At 39.4% G+C, this 19928-nt stretch overlaps 1 protein-coding gene across 1 annotated transcript in view; it reads left to right on the plus strand.

The window, feature by feature from the left end:
• The window catches only part of LOC136872163 (whirlin), a 1631916-nt gene that overhangs the window by 1574874 nt on the left and 37114 nt on the right, over positions 1–19928 (plus strand). Inside the window, 1 exon segment of the mRNA XM_068227352.1 lies at positions 12105–12185. Within this exon segment, the coding sequence (XP_068083453.1) occupies positions 12105–12185 (81 nt within the window).

The following is a 19928-nucleotide window of genomic DNA, read 5'->3' on the forward strand; positions in this document are numbered from 1 at the left end:
GTCTACCAGACAGATATATAGTATGACTTCAAATAAATAACCTAACTGATGTTATTCGCGGTAAGCATGACTGGATGTTTGGTGAGTTTATCAGAAAATTTAAACCCAAACAACCACAAGCCACAGCTTAATTCCGCATTATATTAGAAATATTTTAAAAGCAGCTCTTAATATCTAACAGTGAAAATTATAATTCATTATGTACATTATAAAAATATTTGAGGTTGTAGGTCTAACTCTTTATTGTATCCGGTCAAAATACATGAAATGCAATGGATGTACATAACTTATTTCTTACAACGTTAATTGAAAATGACGTAGATTTCTTCCCTCTTTCTTTCATTATTTTCTGTCTCCATTTCAAACTCGGGTATCGCCGCAGTGATCGAGAGTGACGGGGAGAACTTCGGCCATCTTTCACGGCCTGTGACGTCACCACAACGTCACTGTGGTTGAATAGCAAACGCTGCGCTCATCGCCTGCCAGTCCGACCACTTGCAGTGTTGGGCGCCCGCGGGATGAAGTGCCCAGCGTGAGCACCTCTGATCTAGACTCAAGATGCTTGTTTAGTACCAAGGACTTGTAACTTGAATTCTGATTAAACTGATTTTTTTACATAATCATTTTAATTTTATTAGTAAACAAACTAGTTCAAATGGCAGAATATCTGTACGGAAGGAAATGATGATATATTCAAGTAGTAAACCTTTTTGCATCATCTCGTAAGACCTAGTCTAAACAATTTGCTTACAAGTTGAAGTCAAACACCGAAAATATAATAAGTACCCGGTAACTCCCCATCGCCCTTATTATGACGCAGCAATATACCCTTATCTCAAAAATAAAATGCATATTATGAACGAATCTTGCGAGAACAACTAAGGTTGCTACATAATATCGTGATAGGCTGGCATGCTAATGCTGATGGCTTGCCTGAAAGTGCCACAATTGGGCGTCAATGTCCTTCATTAATTCATAGATGCTAGTCACCGAATAAGTGTGAGCCACAGAACTAAGTTGAGTTAATACGCAGCATGCGCCGACAGCACATTCGAAAAGCCTTTGACCAGGTAGCTGAGTTTGAGAGAGGCTGCTTTCATCGGACTAAGAGAGGCAGGTTGGACGTTTCGGCACATTGCTCGAGGGTGAGGGTCGATCTCGGCAGACCACCAGTAGGGAGGATTATTTCATAGTGCGACGGACGCCGCTGTGCACCCTCCGGATACACATCACGGCAGTTAGGGATACACCTGTGTCCACCAATGCCATATCCAGACGGCTAGCAGAGCAGGATTTGTCGTTACGGTGACTCCTACGACGTCAAATATTACGACCTGAGCATTGCTGAGCATGTTTCAATTTCTCCCAACAACAAGTATATTGCCGTTTGGTGGCTAGTGGTGTTCGATGACGAATCACGGTTCTGTCTGGATACAGACGACCGCGGAGTCTAGAGACGTGCATTGAACCACGCTTCATTGAAAATCAACACACCGCGAGAAGTATCATGGTGTCTGGTGCCATTTCCGACGATTCCCGCTCCCCACTGGTGGTGATGGAAGGAGACCTGATGAAGCGAAGAAAATGCAACGACCATGTGTGCTTCCCTTTATTGTATCCCCAGCTCGACAACCTCACCTCACACAGCACTGGTATTTGTATCTCTGGCCTGTCTTCATGACGTCAACATGCTCCCTTGGTCAGTGAGTTCTCCAGATCTCTGACCCAACGAGAACGTTTGGAACAAGATTGGATGGCAACTTTTGCCAGCGGCAACTACGACCTATTTGGAAGCTTACTTGCGCCAACTTTGATAGGATCTTCCTTTGAACAACATTCGACGTCAGTATGCCTCCATGCCTGACCGTCTCGCCATATGTCTCCATGCTAAGGATGTTCCAACACCGTGCTAAGAGCATCCTGCATTTGTTAACCTGCAATGAATGCTTGGTGTGGTACAAAATTTTGTAAGTTTTCTTCACACTATTATGTCCAATACCTGCACCCACTAATGTGCCCTTGCGATGGCTCCTGCATGGTGCGCGTTCTTTTTGAAAATGCAAAATTAATGAAATAAATCATGCTCACAAGGGGGGCCCACAATTCTGGGATTAATGATTTTCGAATTTCGGGAGGTTAGCCTAAGTGAAAAATAAACAGATAGGCGTCCAAGGGCTTGTGCCACTGATTGTTATTTAACGAGAAATTGACCCTTTAAATTTAACACCCTACATGCCTGCTGGCAAATTGCGTGTAAGCATCTGTAGCACCGCTGGACCAGTGGTCAGCATCAAATTCCACACGCACGTTTCGGGGTTGAGCGCACTAGCACCTCATTGTTTCTTTCTCCTTTTCCTTCTCCCTTTTAAAAATCTTTACTTCTAGTGGTTTAACGTCGCACTGACACATCGAAGGTTTTCGGTGATGGAAGGATGGGAAAGAGTTAGGATTAGGAAGGTAGCAGCCGTGACCTTAATTAAAGTACAGCCCCGGCATACGCCTGGTGGGGAAAATGGGAAACCACGGAAAACCATCTTCAGGGCTGCTGATAGTAGGGTTCAAACTCACCATCTCCCGAATGTAAGCTCACAGCTGCGCGCCCCTAACCGCACGGCCAACTCGCTTGGTATATCTATTATCTGTTTGTGTCTGTGTGGACTAAGAAATGTAGGGATTCAGTATAAACTGTATCATAAACTCGTTTCCTATCGTTCCGTCTTTCCACTGTAGCCTTGACCGCTTTTCCTGTTACTTTTATAACCATTGCTGAGCTGTTTACGTTTTATAACAAAGGATCAGTAAAAATAAATAAAAGTCACTCATGCTATGAATTGTTTTGGAAAGTTTTATTTACAACGTTAATTGTACAGTTTTGTCCATATAGTTTTGGTAATTACATCAATCACTTTCATTTGTCGTAGAATAAATCAGAACGAGTTAATAACATAAGCAATAGCAAATCTATGAATGATCTCAAAGTATATTATACCGGTCAGTGCGGTTAGGGGCGCGCACCTGTGAGCTTGCATCCGGGAGATAATAGGTTCGATCCCCACTGTCGGTAGTCCTGAAGATGGTTTACCGTGGTTCCCATTTTCACACCAGGCAAATTTTGGGACTATATCTCAATTAAGGCCACGGCCGCTTCCTTCCCATTCCCAAGCCTTTCCTATCCCATCGTCGCCATAAGACCTCTCTGTGCCGGGCTGAGTGACTCAGACGGTTGAGACCCTGGCTTTCTGACCCCAACTTGGTAGGTTCGATCCTGGCTCAGTCCGGTGGTATTTGAAGGTGCTCAAATACGTCAGCCTCCTGTCGGTAGATTTACTGACACGTAAAAGAACTGCGGGACAAAATTTCGGCACCTCGGCGTCTCCGAAAACCGTACAAGAGTAGTTAGTGCGACGTAAAGCAAACTGAAAAAAAGGAACATTATGAATTATACATTTATTAGAACGTGGACATATTATTGTCTTGTAATTAGTGGTATATTATATCGATTATTTTGTAACAAAAATTGGCGCTCGTCAATAAATTCCAGTGGGTTTTCCAAGTCAATTAAAGATGAGAACAATAAAAATGGGGGGCTGGAACTCTTCGAAGCCGAGTAGCCCGCATGGAAGTCATTGATGCTGAACAGCTGTGCTAGAGATTCTTACACGCAAATTACCAACATGTATCTAGGCTGTCAAAGTGCCATTTTTCGGCGCACGGCGCATGGGTCATAGCATTGCGGAGATTACACGCGAATTCGGGTTTCCGAAGTCAACAGTGTCCAGAGTGGTTCTTCAATATTGCAGAGAGAATGTTACCACCCGCGTAAACCGCAGCGCGGGAAGACCACAGGTGTTGAACGAACGCAGAACCATACTGGGTGCTCGAGGGGCTACTGTGAGTCAGAACACTGGGTTGGGAGTTAGGAACCCGTTTCTACCAGGACTGTAAGGAGGCAACTGCACCGCATAGGCTTCACCAGCCGACGACCAACTCGTGTCCCTTTATTAATACCTCTACACAGAGCTCAACGACGAGCATGGGCCCGCGAACATCGGCAATGTACCATGGAACAATGACAGCGTGTGGCATGGTCCGATGAATCTCGATTCCAGTTGTATCGAGATGATGGGCGCGTGAGAGTGTGGTATATGGATCCTGCGTGTCAACAAGGTTGTGTCCATACGGGAGGTGGCTCAGTTCTGGTCTGGGAGGCGTTCTATGGTCGCAATTAAGCCCGATTGTCAGGCTGCAGAGATCGCTGACAGGCGCACGTCATGTGGACATTCTTTCAGACTATCTGCATATATGGTGTAATACACATATATTCACGTATGATATGTATAGATTAAAGTTGGTTGAAAGAGCATTGACGTCGAGTACTCCCATGGAGATGCCATGTTTCAACAGGACAATGCCCCATGTCACCGCTCTGTGGTGGCACGCAGGTGGTTGGAGGAGCACTCCAGTGAAGTTACGACCATGGATTGGCCCTCCAGATCCCCCGATCTTAATCCAATCGAGCATTTATGGGATGCTGTCGATGCTGGTGCACGCCCCATGAACCCCGCACCAACTACACAAGACAAATTGTGGGTAGCAGTACATGATGCATGGGTCCAGATCCCTCCAGAACGATTCCAACACCTTGTAGAGTCGATGGCTCGCCGTATTGCCGCCTGTATCGAGAGCTCGCGGTGGAGTAACTTGTTATTAACATCACATTCTGTGTCTTCCCATGACTTTTGTCCACTCAGTGTATATCTATTTAGGTTTGACGTAGAACAACCTCCCAAATTTTGAACGAAATCGATGAAATGGTGTTGGTGATTATTGTTTTAAGAGGAAGTACAACTGGCTAACCACCGTCTAGTAACACTAGTCACAAGGGGAAAAGGAAGAGGTCCAATCCTCAAACAGTGAATGTATCGGTAAAAGGCAGGTAAGAGCCACGAAGGGCGTGAAAGTGAAATGCACCATATGCTTAGCAAACCTAATACCGTCGGGGTGGGAAGAGATCAAAGGTTGACCAATGGAGGCTAAACAGAAAAGATGAAAGTGAGGAGCCTGACATAAGTGGAATCAATGCCAGATTCAGCTTCAGAAACCGTAAAAGCCAACCCACGCTTCCAAGTCGAGAGCCCCTGGGCCCCCTTTCAGACGCTTCTTACGACAGGCAGGGAATACCATGAATGCAATCCACCGTCCCCACCCACAGGGGACGAAGTCGGTGAGCTCAAAGCTGTAATTAATGGCGTGTGGGTTTCCGAAGAGGTCTGATGCATGTCTTTCGAGTTGACTCCATATAGGCGACCTGCGCATGTATAAAAATCCATGATGAATTCTAATGATGAAGACACGCCCATCGGAATTAACAATGAAGGTTAAAATTCAAACCTGGGACTCCCTGGACCAAAGGCCAGCACGCTAACCATTAAGCCATGGCGCCGGACACCCATTACTGTGGTCTCCTTTCTTAGCAACGTAAGAATTAAGCCTTGTTTAATACTATCTAATGTGTAAACCTTGATAAATTATGATAATGTTTTCCGGTAAAAATGACAAAACTTGCCTATCTGAAATATCAGTACATGTCATAAATGCCGTATTTTTGCGTATGATCCCCGCATACTTTTAAAAAAAAATTGAGGCACGAAATAGGGTGCGGGTTTTATGTACGTCAATGTTGGCACTTAATGTTTTTCAAAATGAGCCTTCCTGGAGTTAGGGTGCGGGGATTATTCGCGTAAATACGGTATAAGAATATTTGTACCATTAGTGGTCGTAAACGAGTAAAAAATATTACTTGAGACTAGTGTAATATTAAGAGTAAATATTGGGGTACCCTATGATATTGTTAAGTATAATGTTTTAAAAATACCTGCAGTACAATTACATGTATCTATGATTGAGATATGCGTGTGGAAAGAGTAATAAGTGAGGAAATTCGGAAGGGAAATAGTGTAGAAAATCAAGGGGTTCCAATCTTAAATATTTGAATGATGCAGGTTCACAGTTCGATGGTAGAGTATGACTCTTACTAAACCTGATAAACTATTGTGTCTCGGGAAATTATTATTATTATTATTATTATTATTATTATAATTATTATTATTATAATTATTATAAAAGTGTTGTTTCAACTTACTCTCACAGAATTGTGCATACTCTTGTCCAGCGGTATTCAATCAGAATTACGAAGTACCCAGTCCACCGAGTGAGAACTTTGCCAAGTAGAAGTAGACATCCCGTCCTTTCGCTGACTGAACAATCTGTTTTGGCACACATAATATGCTGCTTGTCAAGTCAGCTTGGCACTAGTGCGAAACCCATCTCTCTCCCTCTCATTCTCGTGAGACGAGAACTAAATTATTTCCGTATTACAGTTACAAATATGAAACAATATTTAATGTATCTCTATGTTTATGTGATAACTAAAATGTTCAAATGATGATCTGAATTTCTGAAGGGAAGTACTGTATAGCTGAGTAAGAACGTAGCCAAAGAAAGTGATACATAATTCAATACTCTTAACCACGATACTTTATGGTATAATACACATATATTCATGTACGTATAGATTAGTTGGTTGAAAGATAAATCAATAAATCTTTCATTTTAGCAACAATAGGATAACTCTCGGTCATAAAGATTGCACTTCGAACAATCTACATGGCTAGGCTAAACTACAGTACAGTTGACTGCAGTGACTCCTTTTGAGTGGCAATACTCCAGTAAAGGAAAATGATTCGTCGCGATGGGATGAATATTTCCATTGGTGGATGAATGTTAAAGGATTGTCTTTTCTTGTGAGCAAAGAGTTCGATACCGGACTAGGTCGATGTGCTTTAGAAGAGGAAAAAGTCACCTCGGCATATTACACAGTACATCTATTCATTGTAAAATGACGTTGGTATTAACATTAGACTTACACGCGTAGAAATTATATGTTTAGGTGTTCTAATACATCTGCATCCTGTTCTCGGCTCCATTACAAGGAACAGACAAATATTTAACGCTAAAATGCTGAGCTAATAAAGAATTCTAGTAACAAATGTATGTAAATGTAATGCGTTCAATGAAATATTTACATATAAATAAATTCATATGCAAAACTAACAAGAGAGTAATAATAGTTGTACCGTATCTCAGTTCTCAGTTCCTCCTTCATTTCATGTTTACACTTAAAAAGATATTTCCGCAGTAATCAGTAGTCTACTCTCGGGGAATTGCTTCCGTTTTCCCCTTCTATAATTTTATTTTGAAGCCGAATGCCCAACACAGACTGAACCATCGATCTTCTTGAATCTCCTCTATCTTAAATGGGATTATTGTATACTTTCCAACCTTCCTTCCATCGACTTCATTCCATATTCCTAAACGTCTCCCATCATTTGAATTCAGATTTGAAAACTTGCATCCGATTGGTCATCGGAATACTTCTTCAGAGAATTAAGTACATAATATTTGATACGAGAAAGATATACAGCGGTTACTTCCGTGCTCTCACACTGGGGTCGTGCGGCACAGTTTAAATTTTTTCTAATAGTAGTTTTTTCGACTTCGACGCCTAACAGCATAACGAGTTTGATAAGGAAGTATTAACGATCATGTCTCCTATTTATTTCATTAAGCTAAAAATAAGAAAGGTATTACTCATTCCCAAAGTATAATTTTGTGTTATTAAGATTGAAAATTCTGATGAGGTAGACTATCCAGTAGTGGTTGCTTTTTAGTAGCTTCATTGCCACAGTACATCACTTATGTTCTGTTTCTGGTGCAATTCTTCTTCTTTAAACCATTCATAGGAGCTTAATTTTGGGTACTTACATTAACACAAGCATTTGCAGCAGACTATGTAAGCTAGACAATAGCGCAGTCGACTGACTCTTTAATAGTTGTGAACCGATACTTCGGACACATATTTTCAGAAAATAATTCACTCGCTTTTTGTTATTCGATTTTTTCCAGAGGATCACCTTTAACATATATAAGTGTTAGTTTATTACAGCCTCTGGGTTCTCAGCGAATGCAACTAAGTTCGAACATTCAACAATTATTTACAGTCATTGTATGTAATATACTCTTCACTGAAAGTGATTATGAAACAATATTTTCATTTGAAACCGGACGATTAATTAAGTAAGATATTGCATATCAAAAATACGTTGTAGAATATAACCAAGGTTTTAATGTTTATTTCATAAATTGGTTATATTACATTTCAGATGTTTAAAACTGCATCTAGCCACAAAACTATGCGTGTTCTTAAGGCACATAGCGTCTGTAACTCAGTGTCATACAGAACCAAAAAAAGGTGGTAAGGAATATAATAAAAATGAAGTGAATATTAAAATTGTACCTAGCAGGATCTAAATTATAAAATTTACACTAGAATTAAAATGTTGTACTTCAGTGTTGGGGATTGTTGTCAGAACTGTGTACTTTCAAAGTGTAATAGTTTTATCAAGAAGGAAATATCTCATCGTGAAGCACGTTCTCATTTTGAAATATAAGGGACTATTGAATCCGCGTATAAATAATTTTAAAAACATTAAACACTCTTTAAAATAGAATCTCATCAGGCTTGTCTTGCTAATATTCATTCACAGTCCTTTTCTCTTTCCTTCCCTTTCAGCTCTGTTTGACCGAAACTATCCTTCACTCTCTAATCCATTTGCCTTATTACTTAAGAATAACAGAACTTAAGTCCTTCCAATCAAATGAAAATCAAATCAGTCATCAATGATCGGCATTTAGGGCGACCGCCTAAGTGGCAGATTCCCCACCAATTTTTTATCTCATATTTACATTTATTTATAACTGTTTACCAAGCTTTTTCTGAAATATTTTCAATGAACTTGGACATTTATGGAACATTTCCCTTGATAATTTGTTCCAATTCCTTATTCCTCGTCCTATAAATGAATATTTTCACCGATCTGTCCTCTTGAATTCCAAATTTATCTTCTTATTATGATATTTTCTACTTTTAAAAGCTCCACTCAAGCGTATTCTTCTACTTACGTCATTCCACGTCAACTCACCAGTGATAAGTTATGAATTTCATTATGGTCCGTATTGACAATTGATCGCTATCAAAGGGTATAGAAAGGTCCACCTATTCAATACCATTAGATTAATCGTATATCATATATTATTGGTACTAGTTTCGACATTGTTACCTTAAGTCATCTTCAGCCATGATAAAAAATTAGATATAAATGCATATATATAACCACCAATAAAATATTACAATTTGATATGTCTTAAGTAAAGTCTTAATCTAAAACATGGGGGTGAGTCTCATATAGCTGTATGTTAATCTCGATCCTTCAGCTTCCCTTCCTTTCACAAAATTCACTTCAAATATTTTTTCGTTTTTAGACATTCACTTCACACTGAATTAAAACAAAGCTCATTACATCTTATGGAAAGGCCAGTTATTCAAGTTGTGAACGTCCCCTTCGAAGCTATATAAACTGTTACTCGTATATTCTATTCAATAAGGCATACCTTGTAGATCGAATGGGTCAACACACAAACGATGAATGTCAGCTCCAAGATCAATACAAGACTCAAGAATACTTGTTTATTATAAGGACAATGGCATAGTCCAACAACACCATTCACAACATTTTAATGTGTTATTTTAATTCACATTTTGAACGTGTAGTTTGACATTTCATCACTGTTTTAAATTTAGATTTTGCTTAAGATATACCAATTTGTAATATTTCTGTGGTTATGTATATGCATGTATTTCGAATTTTGATCATGGCCGAAGATGACCCAATGTAGCAAGGTCGAAACTAGTACCAATAATATAATATATAATATTAATCTAATGGTATTGAATTTCTCTACCCTTTGATAGTAAACTCACCAGTGACAAACTCGAAACATACCACTTAGTCGAGCATCTCGTCTCCTTACTCCCAAGTCTTTCCAGCCCAAAGTTTGCAACATTTTAGTAACACTACTCTCTTGTTGGAAATCACCAAGAACAAATGGTGCTGCTTTCTTTTGAATCATTTCCAGTTCTCGTATCAAGTAGTCCTGGTGAGGGTCCCATACACTGAGGTCTTACCAGAGACTTATTTGCCCTCTTCTTTGCATCCTTACTACATCTACTACTTCTGTTACCATTTAGACCCGTTATTTTACTTTCATTAATACTACAGTATGTTGTTGGGTATTCAGCCCGAAGGTTGGTTCAATCCTCATAGCTCTGCCAACAGCCTAGGCGTCACTGAAGAGGCTTACTAGGGAAATGGTTTGTTTGTTTTTTTTTTTTTTTTTTTTTTTTTTTTTTTTTTTTTTTTGCTTTACGTCGCACCGACACAGATATGTCTTACGGCGACGATGGGATAGGAAAGGACTAGGAATTGGAAGGAAGCCTTAATTAAGGTACAGCCCCGGCATTTGCCTGGTATGAAAATGGGAAACCACGGAAAACCATCTTCAGGGCTGCCGACAGAGGAGCTCGAACCCACTATCTCCCGATTACTGGATACTGGCCGCACTTAAGTGACTGCAGCTACCGAGCTCGGTGACTAGGGAAATGAGGAGTGAGGTAGTATCCCGTTGCTTTCCCCAAATACTACAGTAAGCAGAGCGTTATTTTTGTTAACTATTTATTAACAAATTAATGTTTTTATGACAGCGGGAAACGAAAGGGTTAAGATTGAGAAGGTGACGGGTTAAGATTAGCAAGGTAACGGCTAGGATCTTAATTAAGGAAGATACTGCGTATCAAAAATATGTTCTAGAATATAATCTAGGTCATCAGTCTTTTTAATTTTTATTTCGTAAATTTGTATTACATTAGGTGGATTGAGACACAAATTTTCTGCATATTAAATTTACAGCAAACTCGCTAATCACCGAACAAAATCGCACGGATAACTGAAAACACAGGTAATAAGATGTACATTTTTATGCTCAACAAAACATTTAATAATACAGGACACACAATACTATTTGAAAACGCAACAATGTCGAACAATTAACACATTCAATAACCACTTGTATCAATAAAGGAGGACAATAAAAAAGTACTTACGTCTATCATTGGTAAAATACTTGAGGTACCGGTACAAAGGTACACAAAATCACCGAGCTCGATAGCTTGCAGTTGCTTAAGTGCGGCCAGTATCCAGTATTCGGGAGATAGTGGGTTCGAACAGCACTGTCGGCAGCCCTGAAGATGGTTTTCCGTGGTTTCCCATTTTCACACCAAGTAAATGGTGTGCCATAATTAAGGCCACGGACGCTTTCTTACCACTCCTAGCCCTTACCTATCTCATCGTCGCCATAAGACCTATCTGTGTCGGTACGACATAAAGCAGCTTGCAAAAAAAATGTACACAAAATCCCAATTCCGTAATCACTCGCTAATTTCTCTGTAGTGATTTTCCTCTCGCGAACTTTTCAGTTAATTCAAGCTTTTATTTTAAAGTTAAAATTACTTTCTTTGGCTTCGTAGCCATAACTGCTATCGCAGAACACCAACAAAAGAACTGCTATATAAGTCATGGTTTAGTGTTCAGTTCTCCAACAAAAAAAAAAACACACGTGCAGTCGAGAGCGCACTCGAATTTCAAGCGCACAGTTCAGACGTGTTCAAAATGCTGTGACAAAAACAAAGGATTTCATAAAAAGAAGTAAGACAGTAAACTTGGGTGGTGTACGGATAACCCGCACTCGGATAATCGGGAGTTTTCTGTATTACTCAATTTATAAAAAAATTCAAGATTTTAAATCTGGTCATTAACTTCCCTCTTTCATATTTCAAATTATTTTTTGTGCATTATTATGAATGCGACTGAGTCATCTGTTAAGATATTCCAGAATTCCTTACTCTTTGGTATTAACATAGCCTAGCTCGATCTCCATATGACGCCTCTTGGATCTGAAGATAGACTGCAGATATCATAAGTCTGGATTTTTTTTTTTATTATAGTAGCTTAAAGAGTTCTGGATGATATCTGAACATATGGCACACAAAGTTCCCCCGATCATGTTCAAAGAGAGAGAGAGAGAGAGATGGTGTTTAAGCAGCGTATTGGCGGTGTAGATCAGTGAGTGAGTGTGGATGGTGTTTTCAGTGCGGCTACCTAGACGGGCTCCGCTCCCAGTTGGGGGGCTGGACGCAGAAAGTGAAGTCTTGGTACTGGGGAAGGCCTCTCGTAAGTTAGTGCTAGATTTTCCCTCCCCGCTCCCGACCCTTAGCTGCACATGCCCTAGCCTAGCATGTTAGCGACACCTAGCAAGCAACCACGAACTATTCACGCTCTACGTCATGCAAAACTTAATTCAGAGAATTTTTAACATTTCACACTGACACTCTTAAACTGAAATTTAACATTATACATTTTTTTTTAGTATATGTCAACACTTCGTTTCGATCGCTATACTTACGCATTTGGTGAAAATTATCTTCTTAAAGGGAGTCGTAATGATTTATCTCGTCAATGTTAAAATAGCTGTATAAATGAACCTTTTTCCCAGTAGCCATTGAATGTAGAAAGATAGTTGTTAAATATGATGTTAATTCATGTCTTTTTCATGCACTGGTCTAGAATATCTGCTACGAAAAAAAGCTATGATTTTTTAAAAAAAATATTCCTCAATTTTAAATTTTTCTGCAGATATTTTATTATAAAAAATAAACTCTTCAAAAAATGTCAACCAAAGTAGACCCATACTACCATAACAGTGTCAAAAACATGTGGTAAACATTTAATGGAAATGCATCCAGTAGGCCTACTTTCTGAGCAAAAGGAGCATTTGTTTCGGAAAATGTGATTTAGAGTAAATTACATTTAAAAGTACAAGTTTCGGTAAAGCTCACCCACTACAGAATAAAAGATGTAAAATCCTTCGCCAAAACAACACTGCATCTTGCTATTGCAGCCCAAGTAGGTGACCAATTAATAAAACAGATATCTCTCTTCAAAACACGCTAAACCACGGCCTACTAGAGTGAATATACCCTGAGATATGTGAAAATCAGTAACACATTGCACAAAACGTATCTTGAAATAAAAGTGCACCAATAGGTATTAAATACATTACTTAAAATGATAAATATTCGATTGTTTAAATGAAACAAATGCCACATTAAATAGAATGATTCACGCGTTAATAACATTTTTTTAAAAGTGAAAATGTCAAAATTAGCCGATTTGGACTATTACAACTTACATTAAGGGATATAATATTTTCTGCTTAAATCGAAGAGAAATATTCTCTAGTTCTTTACGGTCAATGTAGTACAGAGTTCCATGACGAAGTATACATCTCTAAGCGGGTATTAATTGTAGAGCGGACCATTTCCACGTTGTCCCTCTAGTTGCGACTAAACCGATGATAAAATGATTATAGGGACTAAGATAAAACAAGTGTGGTATATTAATACGTTCAGTGGTCAAACCATTTGAGACGGCTTCACGGGATGGTTTGAAGATGCTCCTTTTTTTAAGAAAATGTACGCCTCTTTCAGACGGCGCGGGAATAAATCGCACCCGCGTGTATGCGAGTAAATTAGAGCCGCGCAAACCTCCCCGTGCTTTTCAGCAGATCCTTTTCAATACACTTTTCAGTGTAGGTAATACATATGGACCATCATCGTCTTCGTTTACTCCACTTTGTACACTTAAGAAAGAGGAAACGAAGCCGGAGAATGCGGGTGCACTCAGCGATAGGACACAGAAGTCAGGTGGGAGTATTTGCCACACTGTTTCATTACTTGAGAATGGACGATGGCAAGTACTTTCGGATGTCAATATCCTCCTTTGATGAACTTCTGCATAAGTTACAAAACCATAGGGAAAATATCAAAATCAGGGATTCCATACAACCTGTTGAATGCCTCGCTGTCACTATCAGGTAGGTGCAATTATATATCTTATAAAGCTGTACAGATTGTGTAATCAATTTTTTCATGTTTTCTAAAATCTTGCAGTACCGCAAAGAAGATCGTTGAGAAAGTAGCATTTATAAGTGCTTTGAAACTACCACTTGTCTCTTCGACACTAAAGTTGTCAAGTTCTCAATGTCTATTTCGGGCTCCATAACAACCTCAGTAAATCACACAGACAAAAGCACAGGAATAAATTGATAAATTGAAAATAAATAAATAAAATACAGGCTGCCAGTTTAGCAACGCTTCCGATGAGTGGGCGCAGATCTACTGACGGCGCGAACGCGGTCGACGCGCTGTTTGTGATGGCATTCATAAATACGAATCAACCGCAGGCGCGGGACCGCATCTCACTAGGACCCCCCGCTCAAACATTTCTCCCGCGCCGTCTGAAGGAGGCCTTACTTGGTGACAGGTCACTCAGAACTGAGGGATTCCTCAATACAGTCGAACCTCTCTTATTTCCTTCTCCTGGCTTCTTCGAACATACTCCCAAATCACTGGTCTCTTTTCACACAGTGAAGGCATCCCTATTTGATCTTTTCCGTCTTGGAAACATGTACTTTCCCCACTTCCGTTACATTATTTCACGATAAATATAAACCTCTTCCACTTCAATTAAAGCCTGCCCACAAAAGAAAAGGTATCTGTTCTACCCTCTACAGGCATTCTAGGAGATTTTGTCTCTACTAGACATACCACTTTCTGTAAATTTCAAACTTCCTTCTTTGGAGTAAACAAGCACAATCTTGGGGCACGGATGGCCATCCATCAGATTCTGTCATTTTACATTGTGTATTCCATGCAACAGGATCAAGGAAAACAAATGTAGCCTAGGTAGACTTTCTTGTTACAAAGGAGACAATCAGATTCAAAACGTACATTAGTATTCAATTTAAATAGAATTTCTTATGTCACTTCACTACATTATCTAACCGTTCGTTATTATATAATACAAACTCTTCAATGATGCGATATTAATAATAGTGTACCACAATAAACCTATAAAATAGTATGATAATTAATTTTAAAAAGGATAACATAAATGAAAAGATATACATCCAATGTTTTATATAGTTAGGCATTATTTAGGTTTGCCAAGTGGGATACCTAAAACCGGTGTTATTCAAAATATAGATAGAAACAAAATCTATTGAACAAATATAGCGATAAAAAGTGGTTTGCTAACATACGTAACTTAAAATTCTGTCGTGGCATCACGTCAGTAAATATTTCTCTCCAAGATATTCACCTGAAGTTCATATCGTGGAGTAATGTATGAAGTAAGTTGTAAGAAGGTAGTGTACGGGAATTAAATACGACGGCATGATAAACAATAATTTCACCGTCTTCATCTAACGTTTAAATTAAACGAAACTATCTTCTACTACATTACACATCGAAAGTGATCAATTATTTCCTTAGATGTTTTTAAAATAGGTTATCTTAAACTATATAAATCCATGCCTTCAAGATACATTTGTGTTCTGCAAGTAACTCATTGAAAGTAACTGAATCTAATACTAAATTTTAAAAATTGGCATACATGAATCTGAATACTAAAATAATAATATATTGTAAAAATCATTTCAGCTTTGAAATACGTCTTATAACATTGTTTAGTAACAATAATTTCTAAACAATAAAACAATCACTGCGAAAATGATTATAGCTATAAATATTCGAGTGACATACTCAAGAAGAAGAATGAAGGAGAAATGGTGGTGGTGGTGGTGGTGGTGGTGGTGGTGATTATTGTTTAAGAGGAAATACAGCTAGTGAACAATTCTCTAATAACACTAATCAGAGGGAAAATCTGGAAGAGGTCCGATACTTCAAAAAATGAAGGTATCGGCCAAAGGGCGTTAAATTGAAAGACTCCCTAGGCCTCATAAACCTAATACCGTCGGAGTTGGAAAAAACAAGAGTTGACCAAGGGAGATTGGATAGGATAGATGAATGTGAGGAACTTGATACAAGTAAGTGGAAGCAATGTCAGACTCAGCTAAAGGCCCCGTAGTTGTCAACCCACTCCCCGGGGTCCATTTTAGTCGCCTGTTACGCCAGGCAGGAGATGCCGTGAATGTAATCCTACCGCCCTAGCCAATAGGTGGAGAAGAAGAAGAAGAAGAAACAATTTCAGAGTAAGTGTTTAAGGTGAAATTGTTAGCTTCCTTCCCAACACCGACGACATGAAATTTAGTTAGTTGCGAAGTAAGAAATAAAAGTTGAGGTTCTGCGTGATGTTGACATCGTAATATAGTCATGACGTAGCGGTGAGGCGGTGAGATTACAGTTCAGAGTGGTTCGCTTCCAGAGTGGCCCAGATCATGCCACGGAGAGTGAGTGTCGGTTGTTCTGTGGTAAGGTCTGAACCACTGACCTGCATAACGTGCGGTGTGATGGCGTGAGGGTTGCATGCCATTTCACGCTCTCGTGGACAAAATCCATTAACCGATTATTGGTCGTAATCGCATCGCTAATGAACCTTCTTCCATTACGTCGAGGTCATCGAGACAGTCGTGTGAATTCACCGGAGCGCGCAGGAAGTTGAATTTCGTAGCTGTTGTGATGAAGGAAACACCTGACATTGGTGGGTTCTACCTTACTAGTATGAGAATTACTGCTTGTTACTGTACAATTAGTTACAAAAGACAGCGTGGCTGTATTTGTGACTATAGAGGTTTGATGTTAACCCTGCACATCGACAGCTAAGATAATAAAGGAAGAAAGAGTTCTATCTGTTGGTAGTGAGTGATGAATAGGGCTCGGAAGTTGAAGAGTTATAAATTACCAAAGAAAGACCTGCAAGAAGACCTACAAATATTCAAAAACTGGCAAAAAAAAGGACGTAAAAATACGATCCAAATTCATTCATAATTATAATTTTAATTACATATTTAATGAAGGAATATTGTGTTTAAAAGTGTAAAATTCTGTTTGTGTGCAACATACAGTGCAAAACGGTATGAGTTAAATATTTCTTCTTTCAGACATTATATATTGTTAGATTAACATAATTAAAAAAAAAGAATTTCGTGTTTGTTAAAAAAGGTACTTGCAGAATTTAGAATGAAATGTTTGTTTTCCAACTAGAATGAATTCAACGAATCCACAATGGACATCCTGAAGAAAGAAATTGAAAGTAACTGGAATCATGAGGAATTTCTACACATGCCTTCTGATCAACTTTGAAAAACCTTTTGAGACCCTAAAAAAAGACTGGGATATCAACAAATGCAATACTGAAAAATAAAATATAGTGTGGTGGACTGATGGCTCAAAGACTGGGGATGGCCCAGGAGGAGGGATCAACGGAGGAAGACCTGAGAGATCAATCCAGATGAGCCTGGGCAAACACACTACAGTCTTTCAAGCTGAAGTGATAGCTATCACAACATGTCCTGAAGAAAATCTGAAAAGGAACTATAGGAGTAAGAACTTTTTCATTTTTACGGACAGCCAAAGAGACATTAAGGTACTAGAAGCAGTCTGGATAACATCCAGAATTGTCTGGTATTGCCATTCACGTCTCTTGAAGCTCTCAAGGTACAACATTGTCAGAATAATATTGATACCAGGGCAAGCAGGTATAGGAGGAAATGAAAAGGCAGATAAACGGGCCAGGAAAGGGGCAGAAACACATTTTGTAGGCCCAGAACCTGTATGCGGGATTTCCTATGGACAAGCTCGACACTGCATAGGAAAATGGGTACAAAAGAAAGAAATGGAGAACTGTAAAAATATTCCAGGATGCAGGCTTGCAAAGGAACTGATAAAAAGACCAAGCAAGAAGCATACAAAATAACTGTTGAAACTCAACAGAGAAAAGATGGGTAGTAGAACTGTTAACAGGACACTGCCATCTGAAAAAAACACCTACATAGAATTGGAGTAATAAGAGACAATATATGTAGGAAATGCAATGAAACAGACGAATCAGTTGAATACATACTTTTCGAATGTGAGGCGCTGGGTAGAATCATACTCGCCACTCTAGGACTAGCAGGTGAAGAGAGAGAAAAAGTCCAAGAAGACCCAATAAGAACAACCTGCAGCTTTGTGAAGATAGCAGGTATACCTAGGTGGGAATGAGGTGAAAACATGGTAGCAAAAGATCTTAGATGTCGACGCTAATTAGGAACTAATATTTAGAGGCCCCATGAAGAAAAGACGAAGAAGAAGAAGAGAAGAACTGGAATCATGTTAGGCTTACAGAAACTAGAATTCGGAAACCTCACCTGAGTTTACCTTGCAGTATATCACAACAGCCATCTCCAGGTTCTTAGGTTTCCAGACAGCACGTTGCAGAACATCGAAAAACTTATCTCCACAGCAATGAGATCTCTCTCTTCAAAAACACTCACATCAAAATTTTCTCCTTTCAGTATTTCACTTATCTTGCACGTAATTTGATATTCCTGATTTTTTTAAGCATTAGTTTCATTTTTCACTTCATTTCCTTTTATTTAATCTCTTACTACAGAAAAGATTTTTAAGGGGATGAATAATGATGATTCGAATTGAGAATTGGCAGTACAAATGTAGGGAAGGTTACGCCTTCTCTCTGGCCAGGAGATTTGGCGGGGTACCAGGAACAAGCAAGTAAGGCAGGCTTACGGATCTCCTTCGAGAATACGCAGTATATGACCAACATCGAAACAGGCACCCAGAGAAATTACAGTGGAGGGAGGGAGGATTCGGAAAGTAGAGAAATTTAAATATCTGGGAGAGTGGATAGATAACAACCTGTCAGAGAAAGAGGCACTGATATCGAGAATCAACAAAATGAACTTGGCATACAAGTTAATTATGAACACCTATAACAAGCAGAAGATCTTAATCAATGCAAAACTCAGACATTACCAGACAGTGATCCATCCAGAAGCCTTAGATGCAGCTGAATGTTTGAACCTGATAAAGGTAGGATTGGTCAAGAAGTTAGAACTGGGGACCAAAAAATTCTGAGGAAGATACTGGGAGCCCAAAGAACAGAGGATGGATCATACAGAAAGAAAGCAAACCAAGAACTGTACCGCAAGATAGAAAAAGATCTCCGACACTATCCGGAAGAGGAGAGTCATGTTCTTTGGACATATTTACAGAATGGACCCGGGAAGACTGACCAACCAGATAGTAAAGTTTTTTGAGACCAGGAAAGCTGTGGTACGCTGGCATCAGGAAGTGAAGAAGGACCTGACAGGAATGGGAATACAAGGATCGGAAATAAGCAACAGGGAAACTTACAAGTCTAAAATAAAGAACACGAAGAGTTTCCGAGAAAAAGTTAGATTGCGGACCCAAACACCATGGACGGAAGAGAGAAGAAGGTTGCAGAGTGAAAGAATGAAAGATTACTGGGCGCAGATCAAAGCCCAGAAGCGGCTGAAATCGAATTAACGTGGTCCACAATTGGCCAAAACGAAAGAAAGAAAACCCACCATTTTCTGGCCTACAGTGATCCAGAATGAACATATATTATGTTGGACCTCATCTTCGGAAACTCGAGAAAAACAATTCCTCAACTTCCAAATCCTAGTGATGAATATGCATTGTGTTTTAATTTCGTGTGGCGATTGCTAAAGTAGTGCAGCACTTCTAAGGCAGACCCTCCGATTAGGGTGTGCGGCATCTGCCGTGTATAGGAAAATGCGTGTTGTGATGTAGGATAGTGTTGTGTGTGGTGTATGAGATGTGTGTGTTCCGAGGAATGTTACGATCTCGTGGACTGACCCCGTCTCCAAAGCTGCCATACGCAAACACATAAGGTGGGAACGAATTTTGATGTGTAAATGAAGAAAAGAAAGTCAGCCTACCTTGAGCAAATTATAAGGAATGAAAAGTACAACCTACTTAAATTGATCGTGCAGGTAATGGAGAAGGCGCTACAAGAAGAAGAAGAAAGAAGAAGAAGAAGCACGTCATTTCAACCGCTTTTAGATTTATGTGTTCTTTATCTTTCACCCAGTACTACTCCTAGTAGACTATACACGACAGACAACAAATA

The sequence above is a fragment of the Anabrus simplex genome, chromosome 4, assembly GCF_040414725.1.
Source record: "Anabrus simplex isolate iqAnaSimp1 chromosome 4, ASM4041472v1, whole genome shotgun sequence".
NCBI lineage: Eukaryota > Metazoa > Arthropoda > Insecta > Orthoptera > Tettigoniidae > Anabrus > Anabrus simplex.